At 34.1% G+C, this 20302-nt stretch overlaps 2 protein-coding genes across 6 annotated transcripts; one reads left to right on the plus strand and one right to left on the minus strand.

Annotated features, from left to right (window-relative positions):
• Positions 1–465: 465 nt before the first annotated feature.
• Positions 466–9154, plus strand: LOC116350682 (protein Malvolio-like). 4 transcript variants are annotated; one of them, XM_031782569.1, is made up of 13 exons: positions 546–562; positions 755–1018; positions 4143–4317; positions 4396–4580; positions 4643–4946; positions 5028–5118; positions 5187–5251; positions 5319–5477; positions 5575–5856; positions 5933–6209; positions 6274–6365; positions 6430–6500; positions 7632–7698. In XM_031782569.1, the coding sequence occupies exons 3-13, from the start codon at positions 4144–4146 to the stop codon at positions 7675–7677; spliced, it is 1746 nt and encodes a 581-aa protein (XP_031638429.1). In that variant the 5' UTR covers positions 546–562; positions 755–1018; position 4143; the 3' UTR covers positions 7678–7698. The 4 variants fall into 4 exon arrangements, with proteins under 4 accessions (XP_031638431.1, XP_031638430.1, XP_031638432.1 ...); XM_031782571.1 differs by lacking the exon at positions 7632–7698 and adding an exon at positions 8793–9154 and having other exon boundaries at positions 466–1018; XM_031782570.1 differs by lacking the exon at positions 7632–7698 and adding an exon at positions 7899–8222 and having other exon boundaries at positions 466–1018.
• A 368-nt stretch (positions 9155–9522) lies between these two features.
• Positions 9523–20041, minus strand: LOC116350903 (histone acetyltransferase KAT6A). 2 transcript variants are annotated; one of them, XM_031782897.1, is made up of 7 exons: positions 19759–20041; positions 17671–18065; positions 17366–17601; positions 17035–17290; positions 11280–15883; positions 10762–11205; positions 9523–10660 (listed from the first exon to the last, which is right to left on the minus strand). In XM_031782897.1, exons 2-6 carry the CDS (start codon positions 17918–17920, stop codon positions 11176–11178), a joined length of 5376 nt encoding a protein of 1791 aa, XP_031638757.1. In that variant the 5' UTR covers positions 17921–18065; positions 19759–20041; the 3' UTR covers positions 9523–10660; positions 10762–11175. The 2 variants fall into 2 exon arrangements, with proteins under 2 accessions (XP_031638757.1, XP_031638758.1); XM_031782898.1 differs by lacking the exon at positions 19759–20041 and adding an exon at positions 18761–18978.
• Between the last annotated feature and the right edge of the window lie 261 nt (positions 20042–20302).

Consider the following 20302-nt stretch of genomic DNA (forward strand, 5'->3'; position numbering starts at 1 on the left):
TTATGAAGTATTTCTTCTTCAAAATATTGCACACTTTTATCTTTATTTTAATCGCACCCCTTCAAACGAAAAATAGAACCAATCGACATTCCTGAGACGTGCTTACAGCCATGTTTGCACTATTCATGCACTTAAGAAATGTGTAAAAGTTGTAACATTTCCGATGCAAATCTGAGTATTATGCAGATTATACTATATTTTCATAAATATATTTCGTTCATATCGTGCTAATGACAGCCAAATTAAAAATTTTACGGTCGTTTTTATATCAGCACTTGAAATTTGTGAATCCCATTGTTCAATGCGTATATTTTTATAATTTCAATTTACGCGCGCCACTACCACATGCAGAATGCATGCATACTCACTAGAGTATATAGTAAGAGCGAACAAACACATTATCGCCAACCTAATAGGTTATACTGTTGAGAGATTGACAACAACGCATCGAGTATAAGGTCAGTTGTGTGTTATATGTCAGTCGTAAATTGTAGCGCCATACGAACGGACGGCATTTGTGCGCTTCAGTTGTACCGAATCGTGTTGTGTGCATCAAAACGACGTCTGAATTTTGTTCATTATTATTGTTATTATTTTCTTTCGTAATATCATTTATTTTCTTTAGTTTCTAATTTTCGGTTTAATTTCTTTTTATTTTTCGTTTGTGACCATTTTCATCGTTTAATTCCACGTATCATTTTGGAAGAGTTTTTTTTTGTTTTGATTTTATTTGTATGACCCATCGTAATGTCAGATATGGTTTTGCGTCTTTGGCATTGAAATGAAATATAGTATTTGAAAAATACAAATCAATCATTGGAACATTTAATGGAAATTAAAAAAAAAATAATTAGCATAGTCAGTAAAAAGTAACACGAGAATAATTTCAAGTGCCTGACGGAAATTATTGGAAGTACGGTGATATGTAAATGTCATATAACATTCTAAGAATTGATTATAAAACGTAATTTAAACGGGATTGGTGCGAACGAGACAAAGAAACACATCCTGAAATCATGTAAGTAATGTATCATTTTATCAGCTGAACATAATTGATGTTGCCTGCATGTTTTTCCGTTTGACGTAAGCAGATTTTGTTTTTAAATTATTTCACAATGCATTCGCTGCATTACTCATGAAATGCAGTATTCTTAGTACATTGTTCATTAATTAAGGTATTCCAGAAGAATTGGCCAATATTTACCCAATACTTACTTTACTCTCATTTCATGACAGATGAACAAAAAGTGAACAAATGACAAATTCAATACAATAAATTCATCAATATTCATTTGTGTGGTGGTATATTTCTCACAAAACAAAATGTCACATACATTCTGTCAGCTAATTTTCATTTAGTAATTCAATGCCAAACACACGTAAATTATTTTGTTAACCAATTCTTGAGAATTATGTATGTGTGATAACCCAACGATCCGGAAAGTAGAAATGTTAAAGTGATGCGCAAATTTGATCAATTTACACGCGAAATTGCAAAAAAATTATAATAATTATGAGAATTGAAAAAAACCGCAAACATTGATGTTCTTTGTTTCAAAGCAATAATAAGAGCAAATGTTGTACGTTTGGTTTTCATTCTTCTCTGTCGATAAGTATCGCTCTCTTACCAACCTTTTTTCACCAGAGGTATTGAACTCATCACGCACTTTGTACTATGCTTCATTGTTGATGAAACTCAATGGCAGTTAAATAAAAACCAGTTATTACAAACTCAACATTACATTTTCAATTTCACAATCTGATTCGATTGAATGATATTTTTAGCTGTCAAAAAGCGTCAAAAGTGTTGTCATTTTCACGTGATGGCCCGACTCTCGTTTTATTTATTGATTCGCAAACATGACCAAATGCAAATTACACCGAGTAATTCGATCTTTTGCAAGCGACCATACAGTTGTGTGGTGTTTTCAACGAAATGAAAATCCATTTTTCCATATATTTTGAACGTTTTGTGCAAGCATTTGGACCAAACACAATCAAGTAGAAATATTACTTACTCATGTGAATCGTGACTTGATTCTGAATTGTGATGACTAAATATTACTACAAATACAATGCACAAATAAATGGGGGTTGGACTTTAATTTAAAATTCTATGCAACTGATTATTATCAATTCTGAAAAACTGATTTATCATTCGCAATAAAAGTCCGAAAGTCCCCTTTGAGGCATGAGAAACGAAGAACAAAATGAATTGTGAAGGGTAATTCACCGGCGATGAATCACTATATTAAATTACTAAAGCTAAAATTACTTCATCAGAGAGGTTATTTTCATTTTTCTTTTGTTCGATGGTCGTATTCAAATGCATATTCACAGCGCTTGTGTTTGTCGTTATCAATTCCGTTGAAAGGTATTTTGTCATAAATCTCTTCGAATCCGGTCCTATGTCATGGATGAAGATACCGTGTAATTATAATCAAGCAATACCAATTTTGCGCAATTTTATTACAAACATATCTAAACATCGACAATAAAACCGAATTCAATTTGACAAAAAACGGTAAACGGACAATGGAAGAGCTACTACAGAAGTACTTTTTTTCAATGATTCTCAAAATAACATAAAAAAAAGTCTTGCTATTGTTATCAGTCGTCAACAGCGAACACTTTAGAATCATGTGAAATTGGAACACGAGCCCAAATGCGGTATGACGTAAATGAGACTGATTTTGTAAAAACTTTGAATGAAATTTTGTTTGAACAGTGGTTTCGTTTATGGCTTGAACAAAGATTAACAAATCTGATTAAATAAATGTCACCTGTAAACAGTATGGATTTGCGTTCATTATTTTTATTACAAAACATGAAATAAATTATTGAACCCATAAGGTGTATATATAGAGCGCGAGAGTCACAGGATGGAAAACCACTTGAATTTTGCAATAACATTAAGACGTTTGGTTTTGAATTTCTTTTAACAGCTGTGCGAATTTTCACAAATTACTTCAAAGAATTATGAAAGTGCTTTATATTCAAGTTAGACATTAAACACAAAAAATTTCTATTCCAGTTGAAGGGACACTTTTCAAATCTAACAAATAAGATGGAATGATAATAAATATAAATGAAGATAAGAATGACGCTTTTTTTAAATAAAAAGAACGATCGATGAAAACAAAATGACCAGAAGTGTGGCAAATAAATTATAAATTCCACGATTGTTAAACTATCATTATCAAAGATCCATCATTTTGATCGACATGAAAAATAATGTTCAAATAATACGCGTACTTGTGATCAAAAGATGATTAAATTGAAAACCAAAAAAAAAAAACAGGTAGACATTGCGCTGAGATACTTTCAGCCAAACAAAATGTCTCCACAGGCGCTATCAGTATGAAACTCAGACAGAGAAATAAGTTGATAAATTAATTTCATTCACTTTCGTACTACACTTAATCGCACCTGAGCCAAGTTCCACTTGGCTGAGAATATCTTGATACAATGTCCGTAAAAATCCAATTTGATGAAACACATAACTTGAAGTTCATTTTAATTATTTCGTGAAATCGCTTATGAACCTAACCATTATAATGTATATCTATTAAAAAATGCGGTAATTCACTTCACAAAGATGAATAGCTCATAAAAGAACACAATGAATTTTAAGTATATCTGATGTAATTGAGCTATAAAGTTATTCATTTTCAAACTTTTGAACTATCGCTCAAAACACGAGTAAACTTTTTTCTTGCTTACTATAGAATCGGAATATAAGTAAATATTTGCGAATATTTAAACAGTTAAACAACAGTCAGACAAAGATCAAAAGTATTTAAAAGTTGATTGCACTTTCACGCAAATGAATGTTTCGTGATATTTTGTTTGAGCAGGACTATATTAGTTTCTCATTCACTCTCGCTTGTTCGATCACTGTTATCGATTATAAATAGCGTTTCAGCAGAAAAAAAGAAATGTGTATATTTCCTATCAAGGTTATTCCACTACACATAAACACAAACATTTCATCTTGAAACTGGCATGCATGGTTACAATGTTACTGCTGAATTATGATCAACATTGATAACTAGTTTTTTTCTCACCTTTTTATTGTGTTTTTCAGTTTTGCTTTATTATTCTTACAAATGTATGTTTGCTTTTTTAAATTTAATTTACAGAATGGCAGTAAATGCCGCTTTCGAACCAGATAATGGCGAGGAAACACCCGCATCATCAATACCACAATCGAAAAACACATCAAATGATGTGCACAATAAACGAATACCAAATGAAAATACCGCTTTACATTTAGACACTTATTTTGCGGACGAAAAAATTATAATACCAAATAATGTACGTTTATTGCTCAATAAACAATGAAAACATAGAAAAATTCATGATTTAAAACTTTCCGAAATTCCGTACAAATAGGAGGGATTCAGTTTCCGTAAGTTATGGGCGTTTACAGGTCCAGGATTCCTGATGTCAATTGCATACTTGGATCCGGGAAATATTGAGAGTGATCTTCAATCGGGAGTTATTGCTCAATATAAATTGCTATGGGTTTTGATGACAGCCACCATTTTGGGATTAGTTATGCAACGATTAGCCGCACGGTAACTACAAATTAAATAAAATAACGACAAATTCATACATTTCCTTGCTGTGTTATAATTAGGTTGGGTGTCGTGACTGGCCTTCACTTAGCAGAAATGTGCTATCGGCAATACAAAACGTTTCCTCGTTTAGTTTTGTGGATAATGACCGAAATAGCTATCATTGGGTCTGACATGCAAGAAGTCATTGGAACTGCCATTGCCTTATACTTGTTGTCCAACAAATACATTCCCTTGTGGCTTGGAACGTTGATAACAATAATCGATACATTTTCATTTTTGATGCTTGACAAATATGGCCTACGAAAGCTAGAACTATTGTTTGGCTTCCTCATAAGCGTAATGGCAGTGACATTCGGCTATGAGGTACGTATGACGTTTAATGACATTTAATAAAAATACTGATTTTTTTTTTTTTTTTTTTTGAAACGCATTTTTTCATGATAGTATATACGATCCGCGCCGAGTCAAATCAGTGTTTTGGAAGGCATGTTTATTCCTTGGTGCAAGGATTGTGGATCAAATGAATTATTACAAGGTAATCATCATATTTAATGAGAGATTTTGCGGAATATACGTCTAATTTACTTTTTTATGTTTTTAAAGCTGTTGGAATTGTTGGCGCTGTAATCATGCCACATAATTTATACTTACACTCAGCTTTGGTTAAGGTAGAACAAATAAATATTTTCAACCATCAAATCAACAATTTAATCAATCGTATTTAATTTATTGCAGTCACGTGATGTAAACAGAAGGGATCCAGCTAAAGTTCGTGATGCCAATATGTACTTTTTCATCGAAGCCTCTATTGCCTTGTTTGTGTCATTCATCATAAATGTATTTGTGGTTGCGGTTTTTGCACATGGACTTTTTCAAAAAACCAATATCGAAATCGTACGTTTTGACATTTGAATAAAGTAGCAGAGATGATTCATCTCGGATGAATTACAATTAGACAACAATAATAATAATTGAGAATTTTGACTTGTAGGTTCAATCGTGTCAGGGTAGACCACAGGATCTATATGATGAAGCTGTGAGAATGTTTGGCAATAATACCGACATTGTTGATGCTGATTTGTACAAAGGTGGCATTTTCCTCGGTTGTACATTTGGAGTTTTCGCCTTGTATATTTGGGCCATTGGCATTCTGGCGGCCGGTCAAAGTTCAACGATGACAGGCACTTATGCAGGACAATTTTGCATGGAAGGTTTTTTGAATTTGCAATGGGCACGATGGAAGAGAGTTTTTGTGACTCGATTAATTGCAATCGTACGTATCCACATGAGTCCAGCATTGAATTACAATTAGACACTGATTAATAATTAATTGTATCGTCCGCTTATAGGTTCCCACATTTTGTGTTGCATATTTCAGTGATATCCAAGATTTGACTGGAATGAATGACATTCTGAATGCTGTAATGTCTTTACAATTGCCATTTGCTGTTATTCCAACAATCGCATTCACATCAAGTGTGGCCATAATGGGTGAATTTGTCAATGGCATCACCAATAAAATTCTGTCCATTCTTTTGTTCATTCTTGTCATTACGATAAATATCTCATTTGTTACGGATCAATTGGAAAAGGCCCATTTAGATTGGGGATATTTCACTTTAGTTGGTGCGTTTATTGATTTTTATTCAGTCCATATAATCTACTAATCAACTTTTTTTTGTCTTTGCAGTCGCTTTCAGTGTTCTGTACATAATATTCAATATTTATTTGCTTATTCACATGGCGGTTTGTATGGGAAATCAGCAGCTGGGCAATTCATCGGTAAGTGACTACGCACTTTCAAACCCTAATACGCTTGATTTTAATTATAACCCTTTGATATTAGATCGTACAAAAGTTTGTAATACCAAACGAGAATACGTTCCAGAATGAAATGGCACATAATTCCTATTCTAGGTAAGCTCAGCGTCATTCATTTTTTTTAGCTTCTCCCGTCTTTGTAAATCTGTTTTGCATGCAACACAATCACACTTCATTTTCGTTTGGAATTAGCACACTTTACAATTAGCTTTTATGGGAATAAAACTTGATTTTATTATTTTAGTTAACACACTTGGGATATGCACGCTTTATGATTTTTAAAAATTGCACCAAATTGTTTCGTTTAAATAAATGACCGGCCAAAACTCTTGTTATTAGCATTAATTGAATGAGCTCTATTTGTTTGGAATTCCACTTTTGTTTTATATGTACATCGTAAAAAATGACGATAAACAAGACGTTTTTGAATGTAAAATCACGTTCCTTTTTTGCATTTTTTTGCAAATCTTTAGCAGTAATTATTATTGTAAGATGCAAATTAAATGTTGTTTTCTTTTGTAATTTTTATTTTTTGGTTTTATTTATGGTTCAAAAAAATATTGTCTGAATTGACAACACGGTTTGGTTAATTGGTATTGCATGCCTTAGATTACTAATAAGATGTGTACTTTCTTTTCTGTATTTTGGTTTAATTGGTGTGTAAGTGCCGATATTTATGAGAAATTTTGGTCAATTTACTTCGAATTATCGATCTGGTGAGATTTTCAAGGAAAAACATGTTTTTGGTATCTTTAGTCATAAGAGGGATTGGTGAAAATAAATAAGTTTTAATAAAAAAAAACACGTGTATTGTCTAGGGGGCAGACACGTGGAATAGGATTAGACTTTCAGTGTAAATATTCGAGAAATTGCAATGAAATAGCAACGCCTGTGAATGGATTCGCGTGGAATAGCGAAACAGTGCATGGAATAGGAATTTGTGTTTTTGGATTAGTGGAATAGCTGGATTAGTAATTTATATAGTGGATTCGGAATTTATTCTTGGTGTCTCCCCCCTAGTGTATTGTTGTTGAAGAAATGAACATATCTGTTGGGTTGTGCATATTTGGTTTGAATTTACACATCAGTTCATGTGAAGCATGGTGAACTTGATACAGGTGTTGGGTTGATTTAAAAAAAAGTATTTTAACACAATTGATAAAACCGTTTCATTTTTATTTTTATGTTATGATCAAAAACTAAAATTGTTGATTCTGAATTAATTAGCTTTGGCACAACATACAACATGCACAGTTTGTTTAAAAACAGTTAACATTCGGATTATAAGAATTGTGTGAGTATCAACAATAATGCATCTAATACTATTTTTGAATATTTGTAAATTTTATGTATAACGAAAATTAAAAAAGACTCGATTTTACTAATTTTTAAGTTCATCTTTGTAAGCTTGCCCACATCCACCATGATAATAAAAGTACCACATATGTGAATTGAATAACAAAATAATGTCATTTAAAACAAACCCTATTACAGAAAAAAGGAACAAATACAATCCTGTCGACTGTAAACTAAGCCATACTAAATCAAGCAATACAACTGAAACCATTTTGGGCATTAACAACATGAATATTTGAACTTTTTTTTAGTTCAATCAAGTCAAGATAATATTAATTATAATTATTGTTTTACGATTTCAAATTTATCTCATTTTTAAATTAATGTAAATAAGCAAATGAATAATGAAGTCGAATAATGGCTGGACATTGATTGCTCATTAGATTATTATTTGTTAGTTCTTTTTTTTGAAATGACACCAGATCGTAGCAGTTCAAATTGAAAAAAAAAACGCATTTTAATGAAATCACCAGACATTAGGTTTGAGCTATGGATATAGCGGCTGCTATTTCATAGCCGCTATTCATAGGCGCTATTGATCTCGTTTTAATGCATTTATGCATATTGTGCGTTATTTTCTACATCTCTCTCGTACTCACATTAAAATGTACAAAAGAATAGTAGGCTATGATATTCCTACTCGGTTTTACATACAGCACACGAATTAAATAGCGCCTATGAATAGCACCTATAAAATAGCAGCCGCTATATGCATAGCTCGAACCTAATGTCTGGAAATCACATTTTCCTCTTCTCTGAGATATTTTATAAATTAGAAGACTTCGTTTTTAATAAGTAGTGTGCACCGTTAGCATTATCACCAAATTATTAATTTTATTGTATATTTTTCATACCTTTAAATAAAATGATCTTATTTGCATGTGTAGACATTATCTAGATATTAAATAAACTCGATAAGTCTCATTTTGATCTAAAGTGTTATTTGGCTCCTAATTTGCATGATGTACATTTTGCGTGTCGAATGATGAACGTTTGAAAATCTTGTTTTGGTTTATACTTTTTCACTTGCAGAATGACTGACTCATAGCCGCTATTGAATTCATTTCATTTTGATGACGATTCTTCAGACGACATAGATATTGCATAAACGAAATTGTATTTCGTCAAAGAAAAGCCATAAACGAATCTGGCAACCGTATTTTTTAAAGAAGAAACCACAAAAAAAAAACAAGAAAAAAACAAGCAGCAATAAGAATTCAATCATGAACATATATAGAATAATACTTGTGATTTCGTAATAAGAATACAGCACGAATCATTTGGTAGACTAGACTTTTGTTATAATTAATGGAAAAGTTTTATGAGAATTGTTTTTGAATTGAAATTGAATATTTTTAATAAACCAAAGTTTGAAGACTAAATACAAAAAATGTCACGGATTGATTTATGAAATTTCCAGATAAGCAATTATCATCACAGCAATGGTAGGTAATATTTTTTTATTCTTACCAAAGATCGTCCATCGTACCATATCAGCTCATGCATCCGGTTCCTAATTATTATAAGAAGTGAGAATTTCGCAATAAAAACGCTTCTTTTTCACTTAAATTTGTTTGAAATAAACTTTATTGCAAATATTCATAATATTGTTTTTGTAAATTTCTTTTCAATTTCACAGAAATGTCATAACTTATACATTTGACATTTTTTCTTAGTTTTTTTTAAATTTTAAATATCAATCTTCTTCGCGCTTAAAGTAAATTAATAAAAGAAATATCAATTTTAATTAAAACTACGCATGTTTTTCGTTTGCTACATATGATTTGGTTCAAACTTTATTCTCATACATTATTTATGACATTGTAAAGTTTAAGTGATTTTTCTTTCATTAACTACGAGAGAAAAAAATATTGTATCATTTTCTTTATAATTCATATGTGTTTATGGGATATCCAAGAAATCCTGTCACGTATGGACATAAATATTCGAGCGGTCACAAAAAATAGTTTTACAAGAATTTCATTCGTTTATAGGGACTCGATTAAATAAGTTTTTTTGTCGTCAATTTACGTCGTCGAAATGTGCTACCAAGAGAATTTATTCACTAAACATAATGCATATTTTAACACAAGCAAAAATTATTATCCAATAGCCGAATTTATGTTCGAATCATTATTTTAGTTTTTCTGTATTTCATCGTCAATGAATTTCGATTCAAAATGTGTTACACATATAAACTCGGTTAATCATTTGCATCGATATTTACACATAATCGTATCAATAAATTTGGTATCAATAGAAAGAATTTTTCTATAATCGATCGAGAATATAAATCAAAATTTCTTTTAGTAATTTTGAAAAGGACATTACCATCATGATATTCATAGAATTTGTATTTATTTACGATTTCGCTTCCGTTTCATTTTCCAAAGTAATTCATCATCATTACTACGTTCCTAATCAAATTAGTTCAGAAGCTATGATTTTCTTTATGCTAATTCATCTTAATGCTGACGTTCAGGCAAGCATTATATATATTCTTTCAATTAAATCAACTTTTTTTCGTCTTTCATTACATTCTTATTCGGCTTCTTTTATTTTATTCGCACCATACTCTAAATATCATTCATTTTTTTTAGTTAATCACTTGAATTGTCTTTTCATAAAAAAACACTCTTTAATTCGAAACGATGGCATTTGCCTATAATTCAAGAGCTTACTTTTGGTTTTATAGTTTTAATAAACTGGCCTAATATTTTGTAAGTATAAATTTGTTCAAAATGTAAGTTTTTTGCAAAGACTCCAACATAACAACTTACTACAACGGTTCGTTTATACAATTAGTTTTATTAATTTTACAAAGAATATGTGTCTTGTTCTCTTTTGTGTCGATTTGATTGTTTTTTTTTAAAGAAAGAAAATGATGAGAGCATTTTTAACTGAAAGAATAAAAAAAAAGAGCAATCGAAAAGTAATAAAAAATAAAATCAAAAATCGTCAACAAAATGTGAAATCAAATTAAACTTAAAAAAAATATTACCTGTTGAAATTTTCAACGTTGGCAACGTCGTCCGTGTCGTATTCACTGTTTCCAATCATATGCTGTTCAATAATAAAAATGTGTGGTTCATTTTCATTCGATGCGGTTACATTTGAATGATTTGTATTTCTATGTCTATTCCTACGTGTATTTCGATTAGTATGAGATGCGTTCGATTCGTGATTATTATCGATTGTAATTGCCTGAAAGCCGGGTCTACTATTTGCGGCAAGTAAGAGGGCAGCATCGTGATGATCGAATGAATTTTCGTTTAGGATCAGTGAATCAACGACATCGGATCGACTATTTTCTGTATTATGGATTTCCTGTTGTTCTTGTAGTTCTTGCGGTGATAATGGTGGTTCATGGCTATTGTTATGTTGTCGTCTGTCTGCTGTGTCTCCATTTTCTGTCTCATCTCTTTCCGATTCGATAGACGGTTGCCTTAAAATTATATTCGATTGTAGTGGAATTTCACTTGAATTAGAATTATCAGATGTAAAGCCGTGATTTATTACCGATTCTGGTGTATTTGGAACAATCTCGCAATTCTCATCGTCTTGAATAAGCAGGGCTTCGGCCCTCGAACCATCCAACGATGAACCGCCCCTTCTAAGTGCACTATTGCTTCTGGCTATGGATGATGATCCTGCTGCATGGAGAATATCACTTGAAATCGACATATGACTAGTTTGTAATGCCTGCGGTGGAAGTGTTGTTGGTACATTTGATGGATAAATAGTTGTAATTGCACTGGTTGTACATTTCGGTGCAATTGCCGGATTAGTTATAGTTATTGGGAGCTCTAACGAAGTTGGCACATTTGTTGATGGTACTGTAACACCAATCACAGCAAGACTTTCATCGAGATTCGAACAATCAACGTTCGGCGATGCAACATCACTTTTTGACGGTTGCTCCAATGTCGACATGATTGGTGGTAAAATAGCATTCGTTTCACTGGTCGCTGCTTGATTTATTGTTTGAAATGCAAGCGGATCGACTTCAATGCCATTTCCCGTTTGAATTTGCAACACATCACCGATATACTGTTCTTGTGGAAAAACTCCGGTATCTTCTAAGGCGGCTGCCAAAATATCATGATTGTTTGGATCTTCTTCAATCATATCTTCCGGTATAATAATTTGCTCTTGTTGATTTGATTGGATGGCGGCGAGTATATCTTGCGGTGAACCTTGCAAAATCAACCGTTGACCATCTGCTGTGACTATTTGTTGCATTTCACCGCCGGACGTTAATTGTAATAGACTTTGTTGATCGAGTAAGATTTGTTGGCCATCGACATTTAGTATATATTTGAAATTTGATGGTTCTTCGACATTTTGAACGACTTGCTCTTGTTGATATTCGAATTGTTGTGACGCTTGTGGAACCATCGTTTCCTCAATAAGTTCCTCTTGAATGCCGGCATTTATTAAACTGCCCGGAATCAATTGATTTTTCTCATCCAAATACAACGGCTGATGATCGATTGGGACATATTCTTGTTGTTCGGTTATACGGCAGAGATAAAATGCACCTTCCGGCCCATTAAAACTTTCGGCTGGCACAGCTAATAGCTGATTATCTTCGGCATTTTGCAATACTTCGGTTGGTTGAGCTTGATCGGCAATTGCATTCGCTTGCATCTCTTGCTGTTTACGCATTAGCATTTCTTGTTGTTTTTTATTCGGCCTACTTGGTGTCTTCACATTTTGCTTTTGAATAATTGATTGCTGATGTTGCACGATGTTTGTGGTGATCTTTGGCTTCACTTGTCCACCAGCTTTGTATTGGTGCTGGATAAATTGTTGCTTTTGAAATTGTTGATTTGTTTGTTTGTGCACCATTGACGGTTGTTTGTGAATCAAATGTGGATTGATCGATTGGTGTGTTTGAACATGAATGGTTGGCATCGGCGGTGATCTTATTTGCGGCGAATAAGATGTTGATGCACTTGAACGAACCACTTGGCTTAATGGTCGTGCCGATATCGATGTGGTTGCTGTTTGTGTGGTAATCGTATTGGATGTAGTTTTGATTAAAGCACCCTTGCTCGTTATCACAAATTGTGTGGATGAATTCGATTTTGCGGTATGGAGCAAAGCCGGATTAACCGATTGTACCATGTCTGGTGTTTGTATGTGCGACGGCAAATGTACGACCGGTCTATCTGATGGTTTGCGATAGGTGACAATTGTATTTCCTTGCAAATCGTAACCAATTGTGACAGCAACTTTTTTACTTTTTTGACTCATTCTCGGACTTTTCTTCGGTTGCTGTTGTTGCGGTGACTGCTGCTGTTGTTGCGGCGACTGCTGCTGTTGATGTTGTTGTGGCGGCTGCGGGTGTGATTGTGATTGTGATTGTGTTTGTTTTTGTGTTTGTTGTTGTGGTTGCTGTTGGTGCTTTTGTGACGCTGATGATGTCGAGCTTACGGCACTTATTTCGCTCGGTACAACTTTTGGAACAATGACATTTGGATTTGTTTTAATCAGAAGCCCGTCGCCAGCATCTCTAATTTGACTACTAGTCTCAGCCACATTTAGTTTAACAATTGATCGTTTATTCACTTGTTGTGTTGTGTTTTCCACAATATCTGCGATTTTCAATTGTTTTATTGGCGTGTTTGGAGTTGCTGTTAATTCACAATCACTATTTGTTCCCTCATTTTCATTGATAGATTTTCGCTTTTTTGCAACTGCTACATTTATTACGGCACATTCTTTTGGCTGTTCCATCACAATTTCTTCGGGTGTTTCATCTGCGGTTGTTTTAAGATTCCTTGAAATGGTCGGCGTTTCTGGCTCTACGACAACAATAACTTCTGTCTTTTGCGGCGAATCCTTCGGTTTTGGTAATTCCACTTGAACTTCAGTACTCGGCACATCTTTATCACTTGATGTAACGATGGTGGATTCGGGGACCTTTATCGGTGAATTGGTCAATGTGATCAGTGTGTTTGCCACTTCAGATTCAATTTGGCTTTCTTCCGATTTAAAAGAAGAGTTGACCTCTTCTTCTTCTTCTTTGGCGACTGATTCGATCGGCACTGTTTCAATTTCGGTTATTTTTGGACTTTCCATGGTCGAATCGGCAAACGATTTTTCAATCGAATCAAAACTTTGATTGGCATCCTTGGTGGGAGATTTTTCATCATTTGAAAATGAATCTCCCTCCGACAAACGACTTCGATTCCTTGACTTAAAAATGCGTTTTCCCCTTTCTTTTGGCGGGAGTGCTTTGTTATCTTTTATATCGTCATCCTTTTGCTGTTTTTCAATTTGTTTTTCCGGCGTGGCTATATCATCGTTTGAAACACTTTTAATATCGTCCATGGGCACGGGTGTTTCCTTTGTCTCTTCAGGTTCAATTTTTAAGCGTTTCGCCTGTTCATTTTCTTCTTGCTTTCGAATCTCTTCCAATTTATCAATTGTCTGTAATTCAAAGACTTTTCCGGGCGGTAAGCAACGTCGTTTTCGACGATTTAATGTTTGTGGCATTTCTTCTTCTTCCTCTTTGAAATCAAAACAATCGACTTCAGTTTTGCACGAATCTAGATCGGATTTCATCGGCGACGTTTCGTCCACATCCATTTTATCCGGTTTTATGTCGTTTGTCTCGACAACATTTTGGTCGTCAGCGATTGTCGACTCAATTGGTTTAATTTCAATGTCTTCAGCTATTTTGGGTAGAATCTCTGGCGTACCGTTACCTTTGATTATTGAACTTTCTTCAGTTTCTTTTGATTGCAATTGGCCCTTCTCGTCGCCACTCGTCGATGATGACTTGGTCTTACGCCTTGAATTTGATCGGTATGTTTTAGTCACTGTTTGGGTTGTCATTTGAACTGTGGCCGAACTACGCCTTCTTGCTATTGGTTTTTCATCCACCGGTTGCTCTGGTTCAATGGCGATAATTTCAATGGGCTGAGTATGGGTCTCTTCAATGCTTTCATCAATTGATGAATTTCTAGCATTTTCACTGCTATCTAAGTCTTCATCGTTCTTGTGCTTATTGAGTAGTCGTCGCTTCTTCTCAATGATTCCAACCGTTTCAATATTCTTTTGCAATTGACTAGTTTCTTCAAGCAAATCGGCACCTTGTTTCAATAAATTTACGTCTATTTCGTCCTTCTTTTCATCTTCTTCGTCCGGTACTTTCACTGGGGTCTTGATGTTATCTGTAGTGGTACTTTCTACAACTTCATTTGTGCTGTGCTCATTATCTTCATCATCTTCAATGTGCTCAATGTGCTCAATATGCACAACATCATCTTCAGTTTCAATTGCTTCAACCTCAGGGCTACTTGGTGGTTTTTCATCAGTTGTACTGCCAATTTCCGGTTCTTTTGGCAAATCTTCGGTGATATCAAAGATCTCTTCATCCGATTCAATGACAACAGTCTCATCTTTTTGTTGTTCACCTTCAGTATCGGTTTCATTTGTGCTTGGCACTTGTTTTGTATAAAATTCATCCAAAATGATACCGCGGCGATCTTTTTTTGGAATGTTTCGAATCGTTTGCTGTTTCGGTTGTTTTTCATCACCACTTTGGTTAGGTGACGATAGAACACTTTTTATTTCATCCAATTCGCTTGTCACCTCTTTGCTCGCCGAAACCATACTGTCATCATCATCTTCCGACCAGTCAGCCAGAAGTTTCGATTTAATTTCAATCGGTTCTTCGGGTGATTTCTCAATTTCTGCCACAACCACTAAGTTCGCTTCTACTTGATCATTCTCTTGCACAGTTGATTGTTTCTTCCTTGTCGATCTTTGTGTTTTACGTGGACTTGCTACTTTTGGCACTGATGTTTTTTCTGCTATCTCTTCAACATCACTATCAATCATTACATCAGCTTCTTCTTCAACCGGTTCTGCCGTTTTTACCGCCGCTTTTGTTTTTGTTTGTCGTTTTTTCGGCGATGGTTTTGTTATAGCTTTTACTATCACCTGTTTCGCTTCATTTTCACTGTCACTTTGTGTCATGCGATCTTCCGATGCACTATCAAAATCAGTATCCACCGGTATAGGTTCAACATAGATTTTCTTCGGTTTTCTTCCTCGCGGCCTTCCCGGTTTTCGTGCTGGTGTTGCAACCGGTGTCTTCTTTGCTTTTGCTACTTAAACAAATAAAACATTTAAATTAGAATTTCATTTCTTTTTTTTTTCGCAACAATTGCGAAGTAATCAAACATTTTCAATATTGCTTAATGTGAAACGTAGTTTTATACATTAAGCTATGGAATAGTAAGATATATATATATATATATATGTTTGTTCAGTGATTTTAGAGAGAACCAGAAAAGATAGAGAGTTCGGGTTTTCGGCATTCGATAGGGCATGAAAAACCCTCCAGACGTATTTTTTATTTTCCCCATAAGTGCTCCCCATTTAATTTTTTCATTCATGGACCCTCTTTTTTGGATTCCACTTTGAAAAATATTTCGATTCCACTCACCATTTATTGAGTGGATAACGAATGGATTCGGGAGGATTGATTTTTAACCGTAACTTCATTGGTTGGATAAAAGATGGAATAAATGAGTTTTACTTCAGTGTTAATTTGATTACTTTGGATCTAGATGAAACTTGTTGAAAAAAAGTTGGAGACACCCGAGTTACCAAATTGTTTTAGATTCCTTATAAAATTACCTTTCGAATGGTATATAAATTATGGAGTTTCCGGCAGGTTTGCTGGCGTTTTACGCTGGCCGTTTGGCCGAAATATGAAAAATTGTGAGAAAAATCGGCTTCCGAATCTTATTGCAAGCAACCTAGTTCTATGATTTTGATGAAACTTTGCCAGATGATAGCTCTTGAAGCCCTCTTTCCAACGGTATATAGGTTATTAGCCAATCGAACTTGTGAATGTGTTTCCCAGGTGGCCGTTTGAGGCCAAATTAGTGAAAATATTGGCAAAGTCAACTTTCAAAGGGAAATTTATTGAAGATAAGTTGCAGTTACGTGAAGATAAAAATTGTTTTAGAATCCCCATAAAATTACCTTTTGAATGGTATATAAATTATAGGGTTAACCAACTTTTTGAAGTGGCAGTGCATAGGTAGCCGTTGAGGCAATGTGAGGAAAATATTGGCAAAGTCAATTTTCAAGGTGTAATTAATTTTAAAAAAATTGTAACTCTTCACTCAAAAATTCAATATATTAATAGTACGGTTCCACGTTTCACATTAAGCTCTACGGCCAAAAACTGGCAGTGTATTTTAAAATGATTTAATCTACTGGAAATTCTATCAAAACGTTTCACTACCTGCTGCTGGTGAAGGCTCAACCACTCTACTCTCCGATGTGTGTGTTTTATTATGTAAAACAATCACATTGAGTCGAGTTGTTGAAAAGTTACATAAATGACAGTGGAATTCATTCGGATTCGGTGTAGAGGTGCTGCTTGCACTGGCACTTGCACTGGAACTGGCTGCCGTACGATTCACCCCCAATGAAGACGAAGTATATGATTTTGATGCAGATAATGTTGGAGTTGTGTGCGCTGCTTTCAACGACAAATTCTGTAATGCAAAAAAAAAAATTCTTGACTGAGAAACGCTGTTCGTTTAATAAAATAGTCGAATTTAATCATTTACCTTGGTTCGACTGTATGTGAAATCTTCATCGCTTGGCGTGGCTTTCCTTCGGCCTCGTCCAACCCCTTTTTTCATTTTTGGCGTTTGATCTCCAAATATGTTTGCAATATTTGGCTTTTGTTCCGGTTGAAATTCTTCACTTTCAATAATATCTGGATCGCCGCCGGTTTTTTCTTCAGCAATTCGAACATCTTGCGGAAATTTTTCCATATTACGCTTTTTTGCACGATGCAAATCTATATGATGCACAACGATAAACATTTTATTTTTATTCATCGAAATATTGAATAAATCAAAATCCTTACCCAATCCTTTTTTGATGAATTCATGCTTTCGAATGCAATTATATTGGTAGATATCGTTGATTGTTTTTACATATTCGTAGGCATTCTCTTGGAAAAATTTCACAACTGCAACGGGTTGACGCCGAAATGATTTCAGTAAACCGTGCGGTAATTTTGATTCACCATGCACTTCGCCTGGCCACCAAAAATTGTGAAATTTAACCCAGACAATATCGCCGTCAACATATTTGATTTCGGTTTGATCACACATGTTGGTTGATTTGGCAAAACCCGTTTGCTATTGTATTCCGTTTAGTTTGTTTTTTTTTTCGTTTGTTTTGGTCGTTGAATTAAAACGAGTTTCAAATGTAGTTCACTTCGACGTCCTATTCTGACCTGTCCCGTCGGTGAAGTTCCTGAAGTTAAAAATTGAAAGTCATACGGTTAGCACTAATGTTTTCCACATAATAAGCAAAGTCACAAAAGCAATTGATTTGTGTTTTAGAAAAAATGCCATTCAGATATTGATGTGTACTTTTATTTCTTTGTGTCTATTTTCTATTCAAAACAAGGAAAGCTGAAAATGCACACACCGATAACAATAATAATAATAGTAATGTGATCGACGTGTGCGATACACGGATATGGTTCATTATCGATTCCACCATCAATTAATCGCCGTACATTCTATGCTTTAAGACGTAATAAAAGAAGCATTATACAACACAGAAATCGGTGCAATTCAATTTCAATACACTTCCAATTGGCGTTGTCAAACGCTTAGAAAACGGTGCAGAAAAAACCCTGAACGATAATGTTATTTTAAAATTTGTGGTTATTTTTTATTGAGAATTTGACATTTCCTTCAAATTTGTTGTTTTTTCCTCTTCTCTCTTTCAATATGTAACATTTTTCTCTTTTTTAATGTATTATTGTTGTTTGACTGTTTGTTCACTTTGAAATCGGCCATAAATGCGATAGGCGAATATGTGTATTTGGTGAGTATGAAGCACACACAAATCAACGAAAGTGTAACTGTTCGCGTATTTTATTCTCACCACATATATCACACATAATGAATACAAAAAAAAAAATATATTAATGCACATACATCGAATGTAATCCGTGTATTCGTATCATTGGTTCGTTGTGTCAATTTTGTCGTCTTTGTCGTGACGCTGTTTTTTTTGTGTATAACCAATGGAAACTTGTTTTTCCTGACCTAAACCTTATCAATAGATTTCGATATTTTATGTTGTCAAACTACGACGTCTAAACTACCGCAAATCATGGCAACGATTGTTAAATTTTACTTTGTTATTGTTGAATATAAAAAAGAATTCATTTCTTTCTCTCTCACGGGAATATTTCATCTTTCGACCGTGTGATCGGTGGTTTGCCAAACATACATTGAAAGTAATACACTAGCAGCGGCCTGTACTGAGTTTGCAACTTATTGACATATAACACGCATACATCATCATCATTCGCAATATTCTCGCTCTCCCGCATACACTATGACATATAACGCATACACACAACATCAACGCATATCGTTGCCAAATAGACCGAACTTGATATTATACATTTTTTTTTCTTCATACTTCACAATGACCGAAGTGAAATTGTCAGTGACAGACAAATATTGAACGAAATTTAATAATAATTATTATTTTTGTCTAAAAAATTTGACATGAACAATAAACAAATGTCAGTTTTGTATGCATAAAAATAGCCGAAAAGACAAAGAGATTGTCGCAATGAGTTCGATGTAAAGGCGCTAAAATAAATTTGTATATGCGATATACATTGGTGGTAACCGGAGAAATGCTATGGCGATGTAATCGCTTCATCGTTGCCGTTACCTGTTTTCGCCTTTCTGTCTGTGTATGAGCGCAATAAGAAAATACGCGACGCCTTCTTTACTGACAATCTTAATAATCGACCGAATATCTAATTTATTTCATCGAATATGATTTCTTTTTGAAAATTTCCCGTAATTTTATCTGAGCCAAAGGTCATGTAAATGTTTTTATTTTTTTTATTTTTCATACATTCGCCGAAAATAAAAGAGTTAAAGAAATGTCTAATGAAGGTTTTGAGACTCACCATTTTAATGGAACGACAATTAGAATTTCACCTTTTTTAAAAAAAGAGAGAAAAAAAAACTGCCGCTGTTCTCTTTAATTTAATACACAATTGTTAATTGATTAAAATTTCTCGTCTTCAATGTTTTACGTTTGATTTTATTTTATTGCCGTAAAAAAAGGAATAAAATTGTGAATTTTATTCACTTCACAAACATTACACAAACCATCGGTTTGTATACGAATCGTATTAGATGTATGAATGAGACTCCGAACGAATCTTCAATATGGTCGACTGAATTTTGTGTTTTCGGTCGACATCATTAATACACTGAGAACCAGCTTTTCGGCATTGTGAACGAGACGAAGGACATCTATAGCGCAATGCGCACGAAAGAGACGACCAAATGGTTTATGGGAGAGAATTGGAGAGTAAAAGTAGACATTTTCTCGCTCATTTCGCTGCTGTAGTTTGTGTGTGTGCGTGCACACTTTGTTCGTTCAATGACTTCTAGCTTATTTATTTGACAGCGGCAGTTTTAATTTGACAGTTGCCTTGCTGATGG

Source organism: Contarinia nasturtii, unplaced genomic scaffold (assembly GCF_009176525.2).
Source record: "Contarinia nasturtii isolate CC-2019 unplaced genomic scaffold, AAFC_CNas_1.1 Cnas_scaffold_4311, whole genome shotgun sequence".
Taxonomy (NCBI): Eukaryota; Metazoa; Arthropoda; class Insecta; order Diptera; family Cecidomyiidae; genus Contarinia; species Contarinia nasturtii.

What these genes read in the sequence shown, in the direction of transcription:
- LOC116350682 (XM_031782569.1), top strand. Translation starts at nt 4,144, where the DNA reads ATGGCAGTAAATGCCGCTTTCGAACCAGATAATGGCGAGGAAACACCC. An exon ending in TACACTCAGCTTTGGTTAAG is followed by an intron (nt 5,252 to 5,318) that starts GTAGAACAAATA and finishes AATTTATTGCAG; the next exon opens with TCACGTGATGTAAACAGAAG. An exon ending in AGCAGCTGGGCAATTCATCG is followed by an intron (nt 6,366 to 6,429) that starts GTAAGTGACTAC and finishes CTTTGATATTAG; the next exon opens with ATCGTACAAAAGTTTGTAAT.
- LOC116350903 (XM_031782897.1), bottom strand. Translation starts at nt 17,920, where the DNA reads ATGTGTGATCAAACCGAAATCAAATATGTTGACGGCGATATTGTCTGG. An exon ending in ATTCATCAAAAAAGGATTGG is followed by an intron (nt 17,602 to 17,670) that starts GTAAGGATTTTG and finishes TGCATCATATAG; the next exon opens with ATTTGCATCGTGCAAAAAAG. An exon ending in TGAGCCTTCACCAGCAGCAG is followed by an intron (nt 15,884 to 17,034) that starts GTAGTGAAACGT and finishes TTGTTTAAGTAG; the next exon opens with CAAAAGCAAAGAAGACACCG.